Here is a 21,368-nt window from a genome sequence, read left to right on the forward strand (position 1 = left end):
GCCTACAACCGAAGAGTCCACAAAAGGGACTTAAAAACAGGAGATCTGGTCCTAAGAAAGTCGGCCGCCACCAACAAAGGAAATATTCATGGAAAATCGACGCCAATCGGGAGGGACCCTACAAAGTAGTTGAAGAGATGAGGCGGGTACATATCGGCCGACAGGACATGGGGGCGTGCCTTTGATGAGCCACTGGAACACTGACAACCTAAGAAAATACTTTGTATAAGCGGCGGAGGTGTCCAAAACCATTGTCGGCACCCCGGCGCGTGTTTATATCTAGTGAAGAAACGTCCTAATTTTCCGTCAGTATTTATCTCCTCCGTGGTCGACACGCTAGAAGAAACGTATACTCAGTGCAATTGAGACGCAAATCTGGCGATCAATATGCCTACACAGTTACGAACGCTGTCGCGCCGCAACCCCGATTACCTCGACCAAAGCCGAGAGCGACGGGGAACACGTCGGTCGATACGCTAAAAAAGAGACGTATACTCAGTGCAATTGAGACGCAAATCTGGCGATCAATATGCCTACACGATTCTTAACGCGCTGCCGCGCCGCAACCCGATTACCTCGGCCAAAGCCGAGAGCGACGGGGAACACGTCGGTCGATACGCTAAAAAAGAGACGTATACTCAGTGCAATTGAGACGCAAATCTGGCGATCAATATGCCTACACGATTCTGACATTTAACGCCGCCGCGCCGCAACCCGATTACCTCGGCCAAAGCCGAGAGCGACGGGGAACACGTCGGTTGATACGCTAGAAGGAACGTATACTCAGTGCAATTGAGACGCAAATCTAGCGATCAATATGCCTACACAGTTACGAACACGCTAAAGACGTTAAACACAGTTGGGACATGCATTCAAACTGCCTCGGTCATGCCGAGGGTAGAAACGAAGGCACTCAATTAATAACGCAAAAAGACAAACGAGGAATTGTGATCGAAGCCCTGGCCAAGCCAAAGGCCGATAAGACGAACTTTATTGAAAACAATTACAGAGAAAGTACAGACGACGGCCGTCCCCATAGGGATAAGCCTAAACACAACCTACCAGGAGTTTTACTAACAAAACAAGAGAAAGAAAAGCAAAAGGTTACAGACATATCATTTGAAGCGCCAAAAAGTGGCAGGGAGGAAAGGCTCAATAGTTGGCCCCCGAACAGCCTAAAGCTATCCGAGATGCGGGTGAGTCCGGTGACGACCGCCCGTCTCCCTATGCCTGTTCTTTGCCCTCCATCGCATGGCAAAGCAAAGACATCTTCGGTGGCCGGCTCGGAGGAGGGCTCAACATTTTCAAGTTCCTTTAGCCTCTCACCCTCCTTCACCTTTGCATCGTAGGCCGCCTTGGCCTCGGCCTATCCGAGCCGCCTTCGCCGCCTCCCTTCTCCCATTTGCCGCTTCCGCAGCATCAACCATCTCATCCAGAAGCTGCTCAAATTTATCCCACGGGAAGGAGCCATCAGGGATAAGCTTTTTGATTGCCTCCCTGGTCGCCTCCTCGGCCTGGTCCCGATATTTGGCGCACAGTTTAGGGAGGAGATCATCTTGAAGCATTTCGATATCCTTCTCCTTTTGAGCAAGGGAAGCCCGCGCATCCCTAAGCGCCTCCGCCTGGTTATGGAACAAATCTTTCCACTCGTCCCTCTTGGCAACCACGGCGTCATAAGCGCCCTTAAACCGGTCTCGCTCCTCCATCAACTTGGCGGTGGCAGCATCAGCATCCTCAACTTTGGCTTTCTCGGCCACCAGCAGCTTCTCAACCTCCTCCACACGCCTCTTGGCAGCAAAGAGGTCCAGCTTAGCCTTTCCGGCTTCCCCCTTGAAGCGGAGAGATCAAGCTTGAGCTTCGCAATCAACGGCGCAGATTGGGCCACGCTCTTTTCCTGCTCCATGATGTGGGAGCCGGCTAGACGGGTCCACTTCGCTAGCCTCTTATATATTCTCTCACCCTCCGCCACGAGCTCGTCGGAAGAAATCTTCTGGACCGAGGAGTCAACGGTGACATTTCTATCACCTGTCTTCTCAGGCTGCTTCTCGAGCCGCCGCTCAGTGAGAACGGCCTCTGCCGACGGTGGATCTACAAAAAATTTAAGGTCTGTCCATCAGCTCGTTGGGAGCTAGTCTGCGATCAAGCTTGGTAGCCGTAGGACGCCGTTGAACAACCTTCCCGTCCTTATCAAGCCCCAACCTCTTTAAGGTCTTCTCGGACAGACCCTGGCCAAACCGGTCTGCAAGAAATCAAGCAAGAGTTATATAAAGGAAGCGAAACAAAGCTCTAAAAAGGGATACAACAGGCAAAGATGGGCCTCACACCGACCCCACTCACCCTGATTGAGGGCCGGTATGAGGCCGACGCGGCAAAGCAGCTCATCCTGAAGGATAATCTGAGTCGGGGGCAGCCATCCCTTCTCAGCGTCAAACATTGCAGACGCCGCTTTTTCCTCCGCAGTAAGAGGAACCATCGAAGCGTCCATCTTAACTTTACCCCGGGAAACACATCTCTCATATTCTTCCCGGTTCTCACACCGCAAGTAAACAAGGCCCTGGAAGGACCGAGGCAATGGGTAGTCCTCAGGCACTCGGACGTACACCCACCGCCGTTGCCAGCCCTTACAAGAAGTAAGCTTAGACACGGAGACGAAGCCTGGCTCCGTCTGCACGCTGTACCACCCCACTTTACCGGGGATTGACGGCCGTAGATGATGAAGGCGGCGGAATAAGTTAACCGTCGGGACCTCCCCCCTAAAGAGACAAAGCCACACAAAGCCGACTATCGTCCTCATGGCCAACGGATGCAGTTGAGCCACAGCGACATTCATAGCTTTGATGATGGCCATGACGTGTTCGTTCAAAGGAAACCGGAGCCCATACTCCAGATGCCTGATATACACGCCGATGTGACCAGGGGGAGGGCAACAGACCGCCTGACCCTCCTCAGGGATAATAATCTTGTACCCATCACCGAAGAAAAAATGGCCTTCGAAAAGAGTCCCGCCGGAAGAGTGGCGAATTTATTAGTCCAGCGCGATCAAGACCGGTTGTGCAGCCTCGCCATGATCCCGGAGACGGACGGCCTCTCAACAACAGAAAGAGTCCTCTCACCATCAGAAGGAGTCCTCTCGTCATCATCAGCATCATCATCCTCATCCTCCCACTCCTCCAGATTTGATGGATCAACTACGGGAGAGGGAGACCTAGGACCCCCAAACCTTATCGGGATGGCCTCTAGTATCCCCTCCCCATCAAGACGCGACGGGGAACCCCCCGGCGCCGAAGCGCTAATCTCAGCGTCAGCAGAAGACATGATAGCAATGATTATTTAACAAGAGAAGAAAGGAAATTTGTTTGTTTACCTTAAAGAAAAACACTCGCCGGAGTAGCAACCCTGAAAATTAGAGGACAAAGAAGGCCTTGGAAATTTAGAGAGAAGAAAATTTTGGGAGAATGAAATTAGTGACCAATTTCACGGAACAAATGCCCTATTTATAGGAAAAAGCCCATAATAAAGGACCAATCGGGAACGACCCATGAAGCATCGCCAATCGGAAGCGGACACGTGTCGGACATGACATGCAACCACGGAATGTCAATCGTCGCAACGGTTAAACGTCAATCAACGCATGCGGTGATCAAGCGTCTTAAACACACCTTTTCATATCTCTCGCCTATTCATCTTCCTCAACAAATTCTCGGTATCCGCTCTCCGCCGGCCACCCGATCAACCATGCTAAGGAGCACCACTGGGGGCAATCAAAAGCAACCTAAGACTCCCAACCCTGGTCTCGGCCGGCGTCACTTTCTCTTCCACATCGGATGCCCTTTACGCATCCATGCGGAGGGGGAATATATATGGTACGGCCTAACAAGAACCAGGCCGAGATAGAAGAAGCCGATCTGAGAAAAATTTGAAATTACTTTGCGCAGAATATACGCTCAAAGATACATCGGAGCCCATACCACGGCATAGACTACGCTGGGGCAAATTGATGGGGCATATTCGCACCACCGACCAAGTCAACATATTGAGCAAGGTCAAAGATATCCACAACAAGTCAACGACTTAGACAAAGCTAGCCGATGCAACCCATCGGCTGTCTCTGGGGTCTCTTGGCAACCTGCCAGCCGGGACACATATCCGCGTACTCATATCCAAGGTCCCTTGGCCGGCCTGCCATAGGTCTATCGGCCGAGGGTAGAACGGTCTTTCCACCTGCTAGCCACTTGGCCACTTGGCCACTACGTGACAAAAGGTGAAAGCCTATAAATACTCCTCAACCCTCATTGAGGAAAGGATCCAACAATTAACCTAAGAATCACTATTCATCTGGTAATATCTTCCTTATCTCTCTACAATATACTTAGCCAAGTAACACGCAACTTATCTCTCCAAGTTCACTGACTTGAGCGTCGGAGTGAGTACGCTTGGCACAAAGCCAAGCCCTCAGTTCGTTCGTTGTTGCAGGAGAGGCCGACAGAGACGTGAGGAATCCAACTCGAGACATCATTCTACAAGCCACGGGTGGTAACAATACTTGCTCTGGAATTACACCCGGAACAGAAATATATGGCTAAAAGGTGGAAAATTTGAGGGGATGACATAACATTTTTTGTATAATATTGTTTAATAGGTGAACTATTCGGCAATAATGATCCAATTGTTGTTCAAGTTGTTGCTGCTTTAAAATTTTTAGTTCCGCAATCTATTATTGTATTAGCTTCAATTTTATGGGGGTATGAAATGTTAGTTTTGTCATAACATTTCTAATTGTGTGTTTTATGTTATTTTCAGAATTGTTGATGAAATTTTGACATCTAATTTGTGAGGGTACTCTATCTTTGGGGATCTTTGTTTGATAATATAGTTTTGTTTAATTTGATTATATGAATACTAATATTATTAATTCATTTTAGGTTGCATTGAGTTACTTTAGTTTTGATAGGGGTATCTTAGTATATCTAATATATGAAATTTTAATTTCTGATAAACTATTGTATAAAAGACTAATTGAATTTATACAACCCTTAAAACATGAAAACCATAAATTGAATTGATCGTAGTATGTTATTGTATTAAATCACTAAAGTATTACACTAGAAATAGAACAACCCGTGAATTTCACGGGTCACAAAACTAGTTCTATACTCATACGTCATACACACTTATCTATAATTATATTATATCAAATAAAAATAAAATTTTAATACTTTAAAAAAGCAGTGTAAACATTTGTTTGCCTTTGCCACGTCATTTTTTTCTCGAGCTACAACAATTTACTCTAATGGTGAAGCCAATTTACTACTAGTTTGATGAGACTCATCTAATACATTATCTTATTTATTTATTCGATTCTTAATTTCTAAATATAAAATTAAACTTTATATATGAGAATGAGACCATTCATATTAGCTATCTTCTTCTTGTGGGTCGGTCCATTTAAGCAAATAGCTTCATGGAGCTACTAGCTCGAAATTATTTGAGCAAAACTAATTTACATGGACAACTCCAATTTCTTAAAATTGCAAGCAAATCTTTTTGCCCAATCATTAGAGATTCTCTAATAAAAGCGTTTTGTGAAACACGGCTTTTAATAAAAAAAAGTTTGTGAAACACAACTTTTAAAAGAAATTTTTTACGAAACACGACATTTTGATCGGATTCTGACAACTTAAAGCGAATTCGGCAAGAGAACAATATCACACATGCCTTTTTTGCTTTGACCTTTTCTGTTACATTTTTTCCTCCAAAAATCGATTGAAAGAACATATTGTTCTTTAAATACAACAATAAAACACTGAATATGCATATTACTTCAATTAGATTATCAATCGATAACGACGTTTGTAGATTGATTTGTAAATTTAATGGACTATTTTGATTTTTTTTATGCTAAATTGAGAAAATAAATTAGGTTTCGTAAAAGAAATCATGAAGTATGAAGAAAAATTTGAAAAAAGAGAGAGGAGAATTGAAAGATGTTAAAGCACCGTTTGGTTGCCAAACTTGCCACTAGAAATGTGGGGGAATTCGAAAATCCCATGAATTAGAAAAAATGAAGATGTTTGATTGGTTACCCAAAATATCCCTTCATTTACTTTTTCATAGGATCTGCAAACTCCTCCATAGTGGAGTTTGATTACCTAGCTCCTCGTAGGTAGTTTAAAATTCATGTATCCATTCAATTCCTACATGTCAACCAAATGGTTTTTTAGTAATTCACATGAATTACCTTAATTCACGTGTTTTTGAAATTAACAGGAGATTAATTCCGCCATGACAATCAAACGACACCTAAGACGTTACTTCATAAGTAAAGGTGAATTCATCATCATCATCATCATCATCATTTTATTTTATTTTTTGGTCAAACTCCGACCAAAATGTTGTGTTTCACAATTTTTTTTTAAAGGGTGTTTGCACAAACTTTTTTTTATTAAAGGTGTTGTTTCACAAATTGTTTTTATTAAAGATTGTGTTTGACAAAAAATCATAAGCCGTATTGTTTAAGTTGTTCAAAATCAAAATTAAAGATTGTGTTTGAAAAAAAATCATAAGCTCTGTGACATAATGGATTCCAAAAATTCATCGCCAATAATGTGTCAACGGTCAAGGAAAAAACTTCATATACCAAGTACAAATAAATTAACCAAACTAACATCATGATCATGAATCAAGTCTTAACCTATCTGCCAATATATCATAGAGCTGTTCTTACTTCTAAGTTTTCAACCACATATCACATTGCGAACTAGATATCCAAAGATAACACATTACAATCTCAATCATTTTTACCGTAAGTCATAACCTATTTACTTACCCGGGAAAAAAATTATTGCACATCATATATTTCTCTAATGCAGCTGCCAATCCCGCTGACATGGCATCTCAGATTTTAATTAGAGTCTGATGTGGCAGTTTATTAGAGTAACTGAAAAGAAAAAAAAGAAAAGAATCAGAATAATCTAATATAATGATCTAATTGAGGAAAAAACGGAAGAAAGAAGTATAGAATATTCCATTTGGATATTGCATACTACAATTAACAATTGCAACCGAATAAATAAGGATGCCGTTTGTGCTAGGAAATCTTTAAAATTTGATTTGTTTATGCTAAAATTATGGTGATTTTTCCAAAATTTACAGGATTTACATTATAAATGCTAAAATCTTGGAAATTAGGGCTATTTGTTACATCAGTTAACTAATCCTAGAAATACGTTAAACTATAAAAAAGATAACCAATTCTAGGAATTAACATGGCAATTATCTTTTTCATTTTCCAATTCCTTGAAATAAATTCATGCTCTATGAGTTTTCACAAATTCTCATTGAAGACGGCGATATCTATTACAAGCTTGTGACGGATATCGTTTCCTCTCATAAAATACCCTTTTTGTGAGAGGTCTTCAGCTTGTGACGGGATTAACCCGTCACAAGCAAGACGCTTTGATGAGTTTTTTGGATTTGTTATTGCTCATTGAGTTCCGTTGTCAGATTAAGAGCTTGGTTTTGTTTTTGGATTTACATCTTTTGATTTTTTTTTCTTTGATGACGAGGGGGTTTAGTCCCCCCGGGCCCATGTATTCCCGCACCACCACATGGACCATGTAAGTCACCCCCTTCGGGGGCTGCAATGGCCAAGTGATCATCGCCCCAACTGGTAGTCAAACCCGGGTTTTGAATAGTTATTGCTCCTTCCATCATCATGATAAAATGCTAAAATCATGGAAATTAAATTAATGTTTTAAATAACAAAAGTACTCTATAAAAATCACATGCATATAAGGTCCTAAAAATAAATTTGGATCCTATCCATTACTTTCTCTCCATTACCTCTCTAATACACTCTTATTTCTAATATATTTTCTCTTTCCACTCATTTAAACATTACTTTTATGAAATAATTACAACCATTAAATCGTCCCAAAATTTAATCCGGGCCGTTTAAAAATAATGGAGGTCAATTTCTTTTTAGGTAATGGAGAGAATCCGAACCGCCTAAAAATTCCCACCAAAAGCAAGTTTAAAGAATATGATGAATGAGAGGAGGTAAGATTTAAGAGTGATCACTTGGTTAATAATTCGAAATAAATTAAACGTTATATCTTAATTATGTTATGATTAACTATGTTGATCTAAAATTTTAAAAGCAGACCCGTGAATTTCACGGGTTTAAAACTAGTAGTTTTACAATACCAAATAACCAAATGCTTACAAACATTATTATCGAAATACATGTACCGTTGTCTTAGCAATAATTAACTAAAATAAAACATTGATCCATTTTTAAACACTTAAAATCAAATTAATAATTGGATGCGTCATGTGGTGAAAATTAAAATAGCGAATGATGTGCCCAACAATTTGACTCCAACGTAAGATTAAGATCATTCCTACTTCCTTCTCCACCTTGTTCCTTTTCATACGAGTTGCTGCGTCAATAAAATTAATATTATCATTACCAATTTTTATTTAAGACCGTTTTAAATTAATACGTTTCTCACATCTAATTAAAATAATATGAAAATAAGTAAGACTTTAAGAGGTCTTAAATTAAGACGGTGCACTACAAACAATCCTATTCTATGAAATAAATACGACCAATTCTACATAAAATTTAGGTTTCGCACTGTAGGGCTCGCCGCTTGTGTGGGGGGATTGAGAATTATTGACCACAGAGATCGCGCCAAGCAAATCCCCCCTTTCAAATGGCCAATAGGTTTATACATTCAGTTGTACCATAAACATTGTACAACCAAGGTATAAGAATCCGAGCTTACTAGTATGGGTGCCCGACTTCGCTCGGGCTACCTATATTTAGCATTAAATAATATTTTCAATTAACTTAAACTATTTTAATTTGCATAACTCATAAATTTATCATTAATACATTTTTCTATGATACGGAGTATATCTTAAAATTACAATGAAATAAATTATGAGCCAAATTCGCTACTTCCGCTATTAATATTTTTCTTAAATCGATTGCTTAGCTAATTGTTCATATATACTTTATTTTGTTCTTAGTATTGTTACATTTTATATATAAATAATTAACATTTACTTTTTATATTATATTTTTTATGTTTAAATAATTAACATCTTTATACTAATTAATACCATAAGTGGGGCATGTTTATTTTAAGGAAAATCATCATATTCTGGTGTTCTCTAAATATATACTTCAACCAAAACTATATTATATTTACAATGAAGTCCCTTGTTCAGATCCATCACACAGTACTATTGATTTAAAACTATATAGTATAATTAATTTGTATAGATTTACTTAATTACATTGAAATCCCTTGGTTTCTGGAATTAATATATAGTACTAGTATTGGTGTCCGGCTTCGCCCGTGCTACCTCTACTTAATTACCATTAATTTTTTTTCATTAAATAATATTACTTAAAGTTCCATAACTCATAAATTTATCATTAATATATTTTTCTATGACATATCCTAAAATTACGATGAAATAAATTTTGAGACGTATTCACTACTCCTGCTATTAATATTTTACTTTTATTAATGAAACAATAGTAATAACATTTCACTACTTGCCCGTAATCATTGTTAATTTCACTACTCCCGCCGTAATTATTGTTATTGTCACTACTGTCGCATTAATATTGATAATTTTACTACTCCCGCCGTAATTATTATTACTTTCACTATTGCCGCATTAATATTGATTATTTCACTACTCCCGTTGTTGTTTCTACCACTTTCACTAATCTCCCTGATAATATTGTTACTTTTACTATTCAAATGAGTGTTTATTATCATATTACTATATCCAATGTTACTGCAATTCTTTTCTTAACTGACGAAATTACTTTTACTACTTAGGCATGCAATTTTAAGAAATTACTTTTATAACCTACTTATTATATTTTTGTATGTTAAATAATTAACATATCTATACATCTAATAAACTATAAAGTTTAATAAAGTTGCATAGATTTTAAATTTAATATATAATTTTATGATGATAATAATTAATACCATAAGTGTGCATGTTTATACTAATTAATTATTTTATTTTAAGAAAATTGACCATCTTCTCGTCTTCTATAAATATTTAAGAAAATTACCAAGCATCTTCTTTCTTTTAGTCTCCTTGAAATTGACCATCTTAATTAATTATTTTATTTTAAGAAAATTGACCATCTTAATTAATTATTTTATTTTAAGGAAATTGACCTTGTTTTAGTCTTTTACAAATGTTTAGGAAAATTACCAAACTTCTATATAATTTAATTTTAACCCAAACTATATAATATTTGCATTGAGATCCCTTAATCAGGTCCATCACACGGTCCTAGTGATTTAAAACTATATAGTATAATTAATTTGTATAACTTTCTTTAATTACATTGAAGTCCCTTGGTTTCTGGATTTAGTATATAGTATTGATTGATTAATATGTATTTTTTTCTGAGCTAATTCAAAGTTCATGTTTTTAATGTGTAAATGGATAAGCTCCATACTTTCTAATAAAACTCATATTTTTTAACATAAAGCTCGGATACTTTATCACAAAACTCAGATTTTACACCATATAACATATACAACTGGTTGTATAATCCATGAACTGGTCAATTCTACCTAAGTCTTTGGGTAAGATCCTATCATTTTAACGAATCCTACATTATCTAGCCATGTAGGTGAGAGGATGGTATAACCAATAACACCATCTTATTTTCGCTATGTTTTCCAATTAAACCCTAAAGCTCGACTCAATAATGCTTCATTTAACCTTAGATAAAGACTTAGCAAACTAATGAATGAAATAAGCCATTAGATTAGAAAGGATTTTAAGTAACCTCATGTTCAAAGGGACGGGAGGGTGGATTAGGTAATCCGATGAAGTAGCAACATCTTGATGATTCTGCTGCTGCTGCTGCCATTGCATTTGTTGCGTTTCAGTGGTAGCGGCTTTTCCTTTCTCCTTTATCTTCACATTTGTATTTCGAATATTAGGCAAAAAAACATATTAAGGATTTAAGTAGCAAATTATGCATGCAGTTAATCTTGTGTAAGCCAGTTTTGAACTAACATAATGTAAAACGTATCGAAACACAATTCTTTTAATGGGCAAAAATGTGTTCAGGAAACTCACAAGGCCCGCCTCACATAAGTATTTGTGTTATGCGTAAGCTAATGTATACACACATATATACCTTCTTTGCCAACATCTTATTTTGCTCCTCCATTGATCTTTCCTGTATATTGTACATATATAATGTTAGAAAATCTAGCAATTTATTGTCTCAAGTTGTACATATATATTTGGTTGACTTATTTTGTAATAGAGTTAACTACCTGATGAATTCAAACTCAATTCTAAACCCTACAATCCCATACCATACCGTCCCCGGAAGTTTCTAATTGCGCTCCCCGAGTGGGAGAGATTCATACACATTCATACCAAATAAGTTTAGAGGTTATGAAGGTTTCAAATTCATAACTCTACGAACATTATAGTATGAAATACATTTCAATCCATTTCATTCCAGTATTTTTAACCAAACGACTTCTTATGTACATGTCTTTGTAATTTGGAATGACTATATATTAGCCTAACAATGTCCATTAAGGCCTTACCTTCTTTTGAAGTTCAGAGATGGACTCATGCATTAGTTGATTCTGTCACGTAAAGCAAGCAAATCAAACTTCAGATAAATAGATTGTTAAGAAATTAAATCAAATGGCTAAGAATGTGATCTAATGTATAATTAATTACCTTCTTTGATCGTATGTGTTTGAGACCAACGTCAAGTTGTTGTTCAAGACTTTGAAGTTCTTTCAAATTCAGTGCGTCCAAATCTTGTCCTAGGTACTGCCTACAAATCAATTGCCATCGATCTTATAAATTGTTCAATCGTTAGGACACTAGTGTAGCTCCCATGCAAATGCACGGTATTTTAGATACAAATATTACAGAATTTGACAATTAATTAAACTAATGCAGGTTACCTCCATTTTGAAAAGGGTAGAAAATTTGCATATGTAATTTCAAGACGATATTTTATTAGCCTTATTTTTGTAAAAGTTAAAAATGATTGATGTTATGAAAATAGATTAAGAGATAAATATTGTTGGAGTAAAGATGCAGCAACAATTTGAAAACTATATATCTGTTGTTGTTAATTGCTGTAACAATGTCGTCTGTTTTAGCAAAAACTCTTCCTGATTTGACTAAACTGGAAAAATTAGACGGTCATAATTATAAGCGTTGGTCACAGAAACTGTTGATGTTCTTCGAACAACTAGAAATTGATTATGTCTTTGTTTAGTGACCCCTTTGCTCTGTTAAAGAGAGGCTGTTATCGAGACCGTAGAGAACACCCCCTCTGCTAAATCTGTCTAAGTTAAGTCAAACGAAGAGGATATTAAGAAATTTGATAAGGACAATAAACTTGTTAGATGCCAACTTCTAAACAACATGATGACACCTGTTTGACTGTTTATGGTTCATAAGTCGTCTAAACGATATGGGAAAGCTTAGAGGCTAAGTATGGGGTGATGATGCGGGAAAAAGAAATATGTTGTGGGTAAGTGGTGGAATTTCGGATGGTCGACGGAAACCCATCATGGAACAAGTTCATGTCTACGAGAACCTTTGTGCTGATGTCGTGAATGAGGGTATGAAACTAGATGACATTTTCGTGGCTAATGTTCTGTTAGAAAAATTCCCTCCCTCCTGGTCTGACTATAGGAACCACCTTAAGCATAAGAAAAAGGACCTGTCTCTCCAAGAACTAGTAGGACACATGAGGACCGAAGAGGCAAATCGCCTTAAAGACAAACCCGTTAGTCAACCGTTAAAACTTCGTTCTTTTTGTTAATGCTAAACTGGTTGAGTCCGGTGGTCCGTCCTATCTTGAGAAGTTCAAGGGTAAGGGTAAGGCCAAGGTTGGTCAGGGTAAGAACCAGGGTCGGGCTAAGAAGAATGGTCCAGGGAAGCATACCAAACCGAGTTGCTAAGATTCGAAACCAAAGGGTCCCATTGTTTGCTACGTCGTGGGAAAACTAGTCACAAAGCCTACCAAAGGTAATTTGAAAAGAAAAGCTGAAGCCAATGTTCTTTGATCGATGATGATATCATTCTGCTTTGTGGTTGTGGAAGCTAATCGGTGGGTAATCTTCTTTGAATGGGTCTTGATATCTGGCGCTTCCCGGCATCTGTCAGGCGATAAGGGACTATTTTTTGAGTTCGAGGAGGTAGCGATGGGGAATGCGTCTACATGGGTAATTCTTCATCTGCAATGATCACAGGCAAAGGCAAGATCTTTCTCAAACTCACCTCGGGGAAAACACTTGCTCTCACCAATGTTTTATTTGTACCCTCATTGCGTCGAAACCTCGTGTCTGGTGCCTTATTGAACAAAGCTGGTTTGAAACTTGTTTTTGAGGCTGACAAGGTTGTAATGTCGCGTAATGGGGAATTTGTAGGCAAGGGTTATCTTTTCGGGGGTCTTTTTGTATTGAACACCGATTGATTTTTAATAATAATGCTTCTATACGCTTATATTCTTTGAGTCTATTGATGTTTGGCATGGTAGATTAGGTCATGTGAATGTTGACTATATTAAAAAACTTAGAAATATGAGTTTAATTCCAAGTTTGACGAGTCAAGAATTCTCTAAATGTGCTAGCTGTGTTGAGGCTAAATTCACAAAGAAACCTAGTAAACCTGTCACAACTAGGAATACGAGTCTTCTTGAGTTAATTCACACCGACCTAGCTGACTTCAAAAATGTGGCAAGTAGAGGTGGAAAGAATTATTATGTCACCTTTATAGACGACTGTTCAAGGTACACCCATGTCTATCTGCTTAAGACTAAAGATGAAGCAGAACAATCGTTTATAAACTTTAAAATTGAAGTCGAAAATCAACTCGACAGAAAAATTAAAAGGGTAAGGTCTGATAGGGGTGGTGAGTATAAATCCAGTTATCTAGCCGACTTTTGTGCCGCTAACGGTTTAATACATGAGACTAGTCCACCTTACTTACCTCAGTCTAACGGTGTAGCTGAACGGAAAAATAGAACTTTAAAAGAAATGATGAATGCTATGCTTTTAAGTTCTGGCCTATCTGACGATATGTGGGGGGAAGCAATTCTATCGGCTTGTCACATTCTTAACCGTGTACCTCATAAGAAACTTGACAAGACACCCTATGAAATTTGGAAGGGCTATCCTCCTAACCTGAGTTACCTTAAGGTATGGGGGTGTTTGGCTAAAGTGGGTTTACCAGATTTTAGGAGACCTACCGTTGGACCAAAGACCTATGATTGTGTTTTTATAGGTTATGCTCAAAATAGTTCTGCTTATAGATTAATGTCTTTAAGTGATCGTTCTATATCTGAAGCTAGAGATGCTGTGTTTTTTGAGCATGTTTTTCCATTACAGAAGAATGTTGATTCACCTCCTAGTTTACCTGTTACATCTGTTGATATCTCTTCACATGCTAGTAGTAGCTCTTCTATTGATCATGTTGTTGAACCTAGAAGGACTAAGAGACCTAGATGTCCAAAGAACTTTGGAGCCGATTTTGTTTCAACTTTCTTTGTCTCGAACATGGATACTCTGTTTGTGCTAGTGATGAATTTGTTTCAGCCTTTTTAATAGAAGATGACCCAAAAACGTATAGTGAGGCAATGAAATCCATTGATGCTAATTTTTGGAAAGATGCTATTAAAAGTGAACTTGACTCTATTGTGTCAAATCAGACTTGGGAGTTGACTGATTTACCTAAAGGTAGTAAACCCATTACAAGTAAATGGATCTTTAAAAAGAAAATGAGACCTGACGGTACAATAGAGAGGTTCAAAGCTAGACTTGTAGTTAGAGGCTTTACACAAAAGAAGGGTATTGACTATTTTGATACTTACTCTCCTGTGACCAAAATTTCGACTATTAGGACTCTTATCGCCTTAGCTGCTATTCATAACCTTGTTATACATCAGATGGATGTTAAAACTGCTTTTTTGAATGGTGAACTAAGGGAAGAGATCTATATGTCTCAACCTGAAGGTTTTGTGATTGAGGGTCAAGAGAGTAAAGTGTGTAAACTGAACAAGTCTCTTTATGGACTGAAACAAGCACCTAAAAAAGTGGTATGAGAAATTTAACAACACTTTGATAAGTAATGGCTATGTGGTTAACAATTCGGATTCATGTGTTTATTCAAAAGTAATAGAATCTGATTGTGTGCTTATATGCCTTTATGTTGATGACATGTTAATACTTGGTAATAATTTAGAGGTGATAATTAGAACCAAAGAATTTTTGTCATCACATTTTGAGATGAAGGACTTAGGAGAAGCTGATGTTATCCTAGGAGTTAAGGTCATCCGAAACCCCAATGGAATCTGTCTAAGTCAATCTCATTATGTTGAAAAAGTGTTGAGAAAGTTTAACTGCTTTGATGATGTGCTTGCTAGAACACCCTATGATCCTAGTGTAGCATTGTGTAAAAACTTGGGCAAGAGTGTTTCCCAAGAAGAGTATGCTAAAATCCTAGGTAGTGTGATGTTTTTAATGAACTGTACTCGACCAGATATTGCCTATATGCGGTTAGTAGATCGAGTCGTTATACACATAACCCTAGCAATGAACACTGGAATGCTCTTCGTCGTTTACTAAAATACCTAAAAGGAACAGTTGACTTATGTTTGCATTATAGTAAATTTCTCTTTGTGTTAGAGGGATATTGTGATGCGAATCGGGTTGCAGTAACGATGAGATCTGTTCTACTAGTGGTTATGTATTTACCATGGGTGGAGGTGCTATATCGTGGAAGTCTTCTAAACAGACTTGTATTGCACGCTCTACCATGGAATCTGAGTTCATAGCTCTTGAGTTGGCGGGACAAGAGGTGAATGGTTGAAAAACCTTTTAGCCGATATACCGTGTGGGGCGGACGGCTAACACCGGTCTCCCCGCACCGTGACTCGCGCAGTCGCTATTGGTGTTGCAAAGAATAGTGTCTACAATTCAAAGAAGAGACACATTCGAATAAGGCACGCTGCAGTTAGACAACTCCAAGACAATGGAGTGATTGCTTTGGACTATGTGAAGTCCGAAAACAATCTTGCTGATCCCTTTACTAAAGGGCTGGCTAGGAGACTAGTCGTTGATACGTCGAGGGGAATGGGGCTTAAGTCCTTAGGTCAAGAGCGAGACTTGACTAGGTCTAAAGCTTCTATTCCTATGGCGTTGTATGATTCATAGCCTTTATGGTGGTGCTTTTGAGACGCACTTGATGGATCATACACCAGGTTGGACTTGGGTCCTTAATGACTCATGTGAGAAGTGCTATTGAGAAGCACTTGAGTCACCTACGTAGGTGTAACGATCATTAGACTATGAGAAGTCTTCTGAACACATCTATTAGTACCGAGGTAAACGCATAACTCTAAAAGAGCGCGTTGCACTTTCGCGGAACGATCTTAATTCTGAAGGTATGATATGTGTTGTGGGGGGTATCGACCGAAGCTCAGCTAGGAATTCAAATCGCAAGATATTCTCTCGCTGTAAGTAAGTTGTTTCCTCATTTCACTAAAGTGTCAATTCAAATCGTAAGATATTGATACCTAAGTATCCAATCCTTCCTTTACCCAGGAATTTCTTCTCTTTGCTTTTTCTCGCCATCTGTGGGGGATTGTTGGAAATGATGGCTGTAAAAGCCAAGTTGCTTTGTCCAAATTTCCATTTGATATCCCACATCGGTGGAGTAGCTTGGTCTCCTTGTGTTTATATTGTCTTTTGTCTATCACTAGCCAATTGTGTGGACCAAGGAGGCTTTTGTTGGGATTGTTGGGCCTGTGGGTTTGGGTCCAAACACACACGCTGTGTGTGGCCCGGCCCGGCTCGGGCTCGGGTTTGGGTTTGGGTAGAGCACCTGCGGTGCGGGCCAAAGGCCCCCTTTTAATCTTTTTTGGGCTTGTGTGTAGTGGGCTGTCCACATTCAGTGTACTGGAAGTTGTAACAGTCAGTCAATGGAGAGTATTAGTGGCGCGATTAAAGAGTCGTTAATGCTCCACTAATTCCGTTTGATTGACTTTGCATTTGTGGAGCGAGTTTTTGGCTCATTCGCCGATCTTTTTCGCTATAAATAGATCATCTCGCATCTCTCCAGAACACACATCAACAATCACTCTCCTCTCTTCTTCCTTCTCTTCTCTTAAATTTCTGGGTAATGGTAGTTATCTTCGTTCCAAGTCTCACAGTTCCGAGTGGGCGAAACTGAGTTGGAGACTGTAGTGTTATCCTTGGGGAACTACCGGCACTAGCTGATCGCCACCACGGTCGTACCGGAATATAGTTTTCAAGGCAGTGGCTCCGTTACCACGGCACTACGATTCGGGTTATATCTCTTCTGTTCTTTTCGTTTTTCATTGTTGCTGCATCTTTACTCCAACAAATATTAATAGTGAACACTAATTAATTAGGAAATCAGTAGAATATTACCTGGGCGGGAAATTTAAACATGAGGATTTAGAGATCTATTAATCTTTTAGTATATAGAAGATTTTGACCCATAATTTCTTATTTCATAGAAAATCAATGAATTTTTTATGATAAAAATTGTGGAGGAAAATCTTTTGCATATCAAATTTGTGCAGATTCTAAGCATTTCAATTTTATGAATATATCCAATTAAAATATTATATCCATTTATAGTTCAAGATATACCTATAGAATAGACTAAAATAATAAGCCCAATTCTAGATTTTAAAATTTTAAGCGGGAAAATTTGGAGATCCACCTATATTTTTAGTAAAAAAGGGATGTTACGTAGTATGAAATATGTATTTTAATGAATTTTTTTTTATACATCAAAGTCAGAGATTTTATTTTCTCGATGAGCCAAATATGTATTCCTTTTTTTTGTCGCGAAGTTAATAATAATTGTTTATAGTTTAGTTTTGTGCATAATAAGGATGAGCCAAATACTTCTCTGTTAATAGCACAAATGAAAGATTTAGTTATTTGTCGTTTATAATTTGATACCTATGTTATTTTATTTTAATTAAAGAAGTATAATTTAGAGTTGATTGAAATTATTATAGTTTGATAAAAAGAATATTAATTTGATAAAAAGATTTGTTTAATGAAAGAAACATTTATTTTCATATTTGAGTCGGTGTACTTTGGCGAAAAAATTTTCAGAATGCCTATTCTCTTAGTAGATATCGAATTCCCTTTGACATATATTTTTACAACAATGATTGAGAATTCCCTTTGTTATATATTTTTACATTATATTTTACAGTGACATTATTCATTTAGGCATGACATATATTTAATTTTAGCAATGATTTAGGTGTGACATATATTTAATTATAGCAATAATTTTAGACTATATTTTTTATATTCTTACAGTATATTTTACAGTGACATTATTCATTTAGGCGTGACATATATTTAATTATAGCAATGATTTAGGTGTGACATATATTTAATTATAGCAATGATTTTAGAGTATATTTTTTACAGGTTATAATGTTAGGCGGGAAAAAACTTAGAGACTCCTATTCATTTAGTAAATAGGGGATTCCTAACACACTGAATTGTTCGATAAATAAACGGACATGAGCAATAACAAATATAGTGGCTTGCAGTGGTGGAGCGAGGGGGGTTAGCAGGGGCGGTCGCGCCCAGTTGAAAAAACACAAAGTTTTTAGTTAAATTTTCGAGTTTTTTTCAAATTTGCCTTATGAAATTACTCGTTCGCCCCTACTGAGATTTTTCGCCCCTCCTAACGGGGAATTCTGGCTCCGCCACTGGTGGCCTGGTATAGTGGTAACGTAGTCTAGGTAGTGTCTGAAGGAAAAATAGTTCTAATAAGCTAAGGCAAAATAAATACAAATTGTTCAATCGTTAGAGCATTCCTAACATAGTCGATTTAGTTAATCGCGATCTATTCATGTCATCGTATTTGACATGTAAACGGACATGATCAATAACAAATACTCCGTATATTCAAATAAGACAATGCATAACATTCGTACCTATGGTTTCTTTGTAGTAGGTCAAGCTTGGCCTTAAGTTTGGCATAATCAAATGTCCAGTTTACCTATTTCAACAACAAGCATAGTTTAAAATTCTCGTTAATAAACGACTGTTATATCATATGCATACAACTGACTCATGATTTCTTGACTTTTGAAATATGGGAACTTGAGAAGTTTTAATTATTGTAATTTTTTGTCAAATAAGTAAGACCAATACAATAAATGGGGAGGGGGTTTTGAACCCGTGACCTATATCATATATTGATCTAGTTCGAAATTTGTTACCTGGGCGTCCGGATCATTTGATGCTAGTTGCTTCTCTGCATAACAATATCTCTCATACCTTTCTAAAATCTTCTCCATGCTACATCAGTTATTAAAACACCTTTCAGTTAACTCGCATAACAAAATGTGTTATAGACATCGTTTAATAGACATAAAATACGATTTGTATCATTGAACTAGTCAAAATTTTGATTTCAAAAGTGTAAAAAGGTTGATTGTTATATATGTAATTAAAGGCAAATTCTCATCTCAGACATGCTTTAAAAAATATCGTTGTTTTGTACTCGTAATAAAAAGTGACCAATTGAATGACAAAATCTTACAATTAAGGGTAATTTCTTTGATCAAAACATGGTCACATTTTCTCCGTCTTAATTTCAGATGAAAAAACCGATTTTAAGGGAGACTTGTTGGAAATTCAAAGGACTTAACATAGTACTGTATTTTTCAATGAATTGGATCTTCAATAGTCCGTATCTTCTATGAGTACAAGTGTTATTACATACACATTGTTTCATGTTATTATCCGTTGTGCTAATCAAATATCCGGTAAGACTTTTTCCCTTAGTTCCGGGGAATTGTTTGACTACAATCAACTCTATTTTTTCATAATAACAAAATAAATCATTCAAAATCCTATTAAAAATGTTTTTATCAATGAAATTATTGATGTTGATTAGTATTACTCGTAATAATCTGTATATTAAAAAACTCAATCCCATTAATATCGAAACAAATTAACTTAAACATTTCACTAAACATGATTAATTAACTTAGTACCGAGACGCTAAAGATATTTCCTAATGTATACAAATTATTGATGTTAATTACTAGTTATTTGTTTTATGTAATACTCCGTATATTAAAAACTCGATCATATCGAAACAAATTAACTTAAACATTTCACTAAACATGATAAATTAATTTAATACCGGTACGGTATGCTAAAGTTATTTCCTAATGTATACAAGTTCATCATGATTCATAATAACAGTTTTTCATACAAATTTGCCCGATTAATAACTAGCTTTTTCTTCAGGTGATTTTATAATTTATTTCACTATTTTAGAATCTAAAACTAATACGAAGTAAGTAAGTAAATCTGGACTTTCCCACGTGAACTAAATTTCCCAAATCAAGCAAAAAAATATAACATGAAATATAAATAGTCCAAAAATAGGAATTTTACAAATCATACCCCAAAATATATCCATAAATAAATAACATCATTTGACAGATTATTTATAGTCGGACCAACTCATCTATATTCATTTAAAATCTAATAAATTTATTTTCATGAATCATTAAATAAATTAAATAAATACTGATTATTAGGTTAAACACTTTTTAGCGGTCTTTTTTTTTTTTTTTTTTTTTTTTTTTGTATAAATGACCCAGAAGTGCAGATTTAAAGCTGGGTAACTGCGTAACTCTTTTCATGACTTTACCAGCTATATCATGTACAAAAAAAAAAGATTTACCAGTTAAGCTAGCTCACATCGTTAATTAAAAAGTTATATCATCAACGGATACTTAATGAGTAAATATTGATTATGAGGTTAAAACATCTTTTTTGGCGGTCTTATATGTAAAACCGGTCAAATAATTATATAACCGGTTATATGTACAATCGGATTAATACCCCGTAAACTAAAAGGAAAGAAAATACCAAGAATCGGAAGCGAAATCAAAGAGTTTTCCGCGATGAGAAAAAATGATAAGAGCAACTTCAGCATCACAAAGAACAGAAATTTCATGAGCTTTCTTAATAATTCCACTTCTTCTCTTTGAGAATGTTACTTGTCTATTGATCTTGTTTTCTATCATCTTTAGTTGAACCCTTCCTCTCCCCATTTTTTATTATATTGGTGAAAATTAGGGTTTCTGATTTTTTTTTGGGGTGGAGGGGGGAATTTAGAATGTGATGATATTATATGAGTTTTGTAGGTGAGAGATGTGTGGTTTATTAATGGAAACCGGAATAATTGGTGTTTTTAGGGCAATGTGCTGTCAACTTGTTGTTGGTGTTTTCTCTTTAGGT

General features: G+C 37.0%; 1 protein-coding gene across 3 annotated transcripts; it reads right to left on the reverse strand.

Annotated features, from left to right (window-relative positions):
• Positions 1-6,634: 6,634 nt before the first annotated feature.
• Positions 6,635-21,368, reverse strand: LOC141644072 (agamous-like MADS-box protein AP1). Of its 3 annotated transcripts, XR_012543887.1 has the most exons (9): positions 20,997-21,368; positions 19,328-19,406; positions 19,040-19,104; positions 11,761-11,860; positions 11,622-11,663; positions 11,198-11,239; positions 10,841-10,971; positions 8,201-8,441; positions 6,635-6,860 (listed from the first exon to the last, which is right to left on the reverse strand). XR_012543887.1 is itself a non-coding variant. In XM_074453509.1 (8 exons), exons 1-8 carry the CDS (start codon positions 21,179-21,181, stop codon positions 6,895-6,897), a joined length of 687 nt encoding a protein of 228 aa, XP_074309610.1. In that variant the 5' UTR covers positions 21,182-21,368; the 3' UTR covers positions 6,635-6,894. The 3 variants fall into 3 exon arrangements, 2 of the variants coding, with proteins under 2 accessions (XP_074309610.1, XP_074309609.1); XM_074453509.1 differs by lacking the exon at positions 8,201-8,441 and having other exon boundaries at positions 6,635-6,937; XM_074453508.1 differs by lacking the exon at positions 6,635-6,860 and having other exon boundaries at positions 8,131-8,441.

The sequence above is a fragment of the Silene latifolia genome, chromosome 2 (assembly GCF_048544455.1).
Source record: "Silene latifolia isolate original U9 population chromosome 2, ASM4854445v1, whole genome shotgun sequence".
Classification (NCBI taxonomy): Eukaryota; Viridiplantae; Streptophyta; class Magnoliopsida; order Caryophyllales; family Caryophyllaceae; genus Silene; species Silene latifolia.

Bases quoted from the DNA above. Each gene is read 5' to 3' on its own strand.
- LOC141644072 (XM_074453508.1), bottom strand. From the start codon at position 21,181: ATGGGGAGAGGAAGGGTTCAACTAAAGATGATAGAAAACAAGATCAAT. The intron at 11,861-19,039 runs GTACGAATGTTA...ATTGATTTGTAG, and splicing joins CTACTACAAAGAAACCATAG to GCAGTACCTAGGACAAGATT. The intron at 10,972-11,197 runs GTATATATGTGT...ACAAATGTGAAG, and splicing joins ATAAGATGTTGGCAAAGAAG to ATAAAGGAGAAAGGAAAAGC.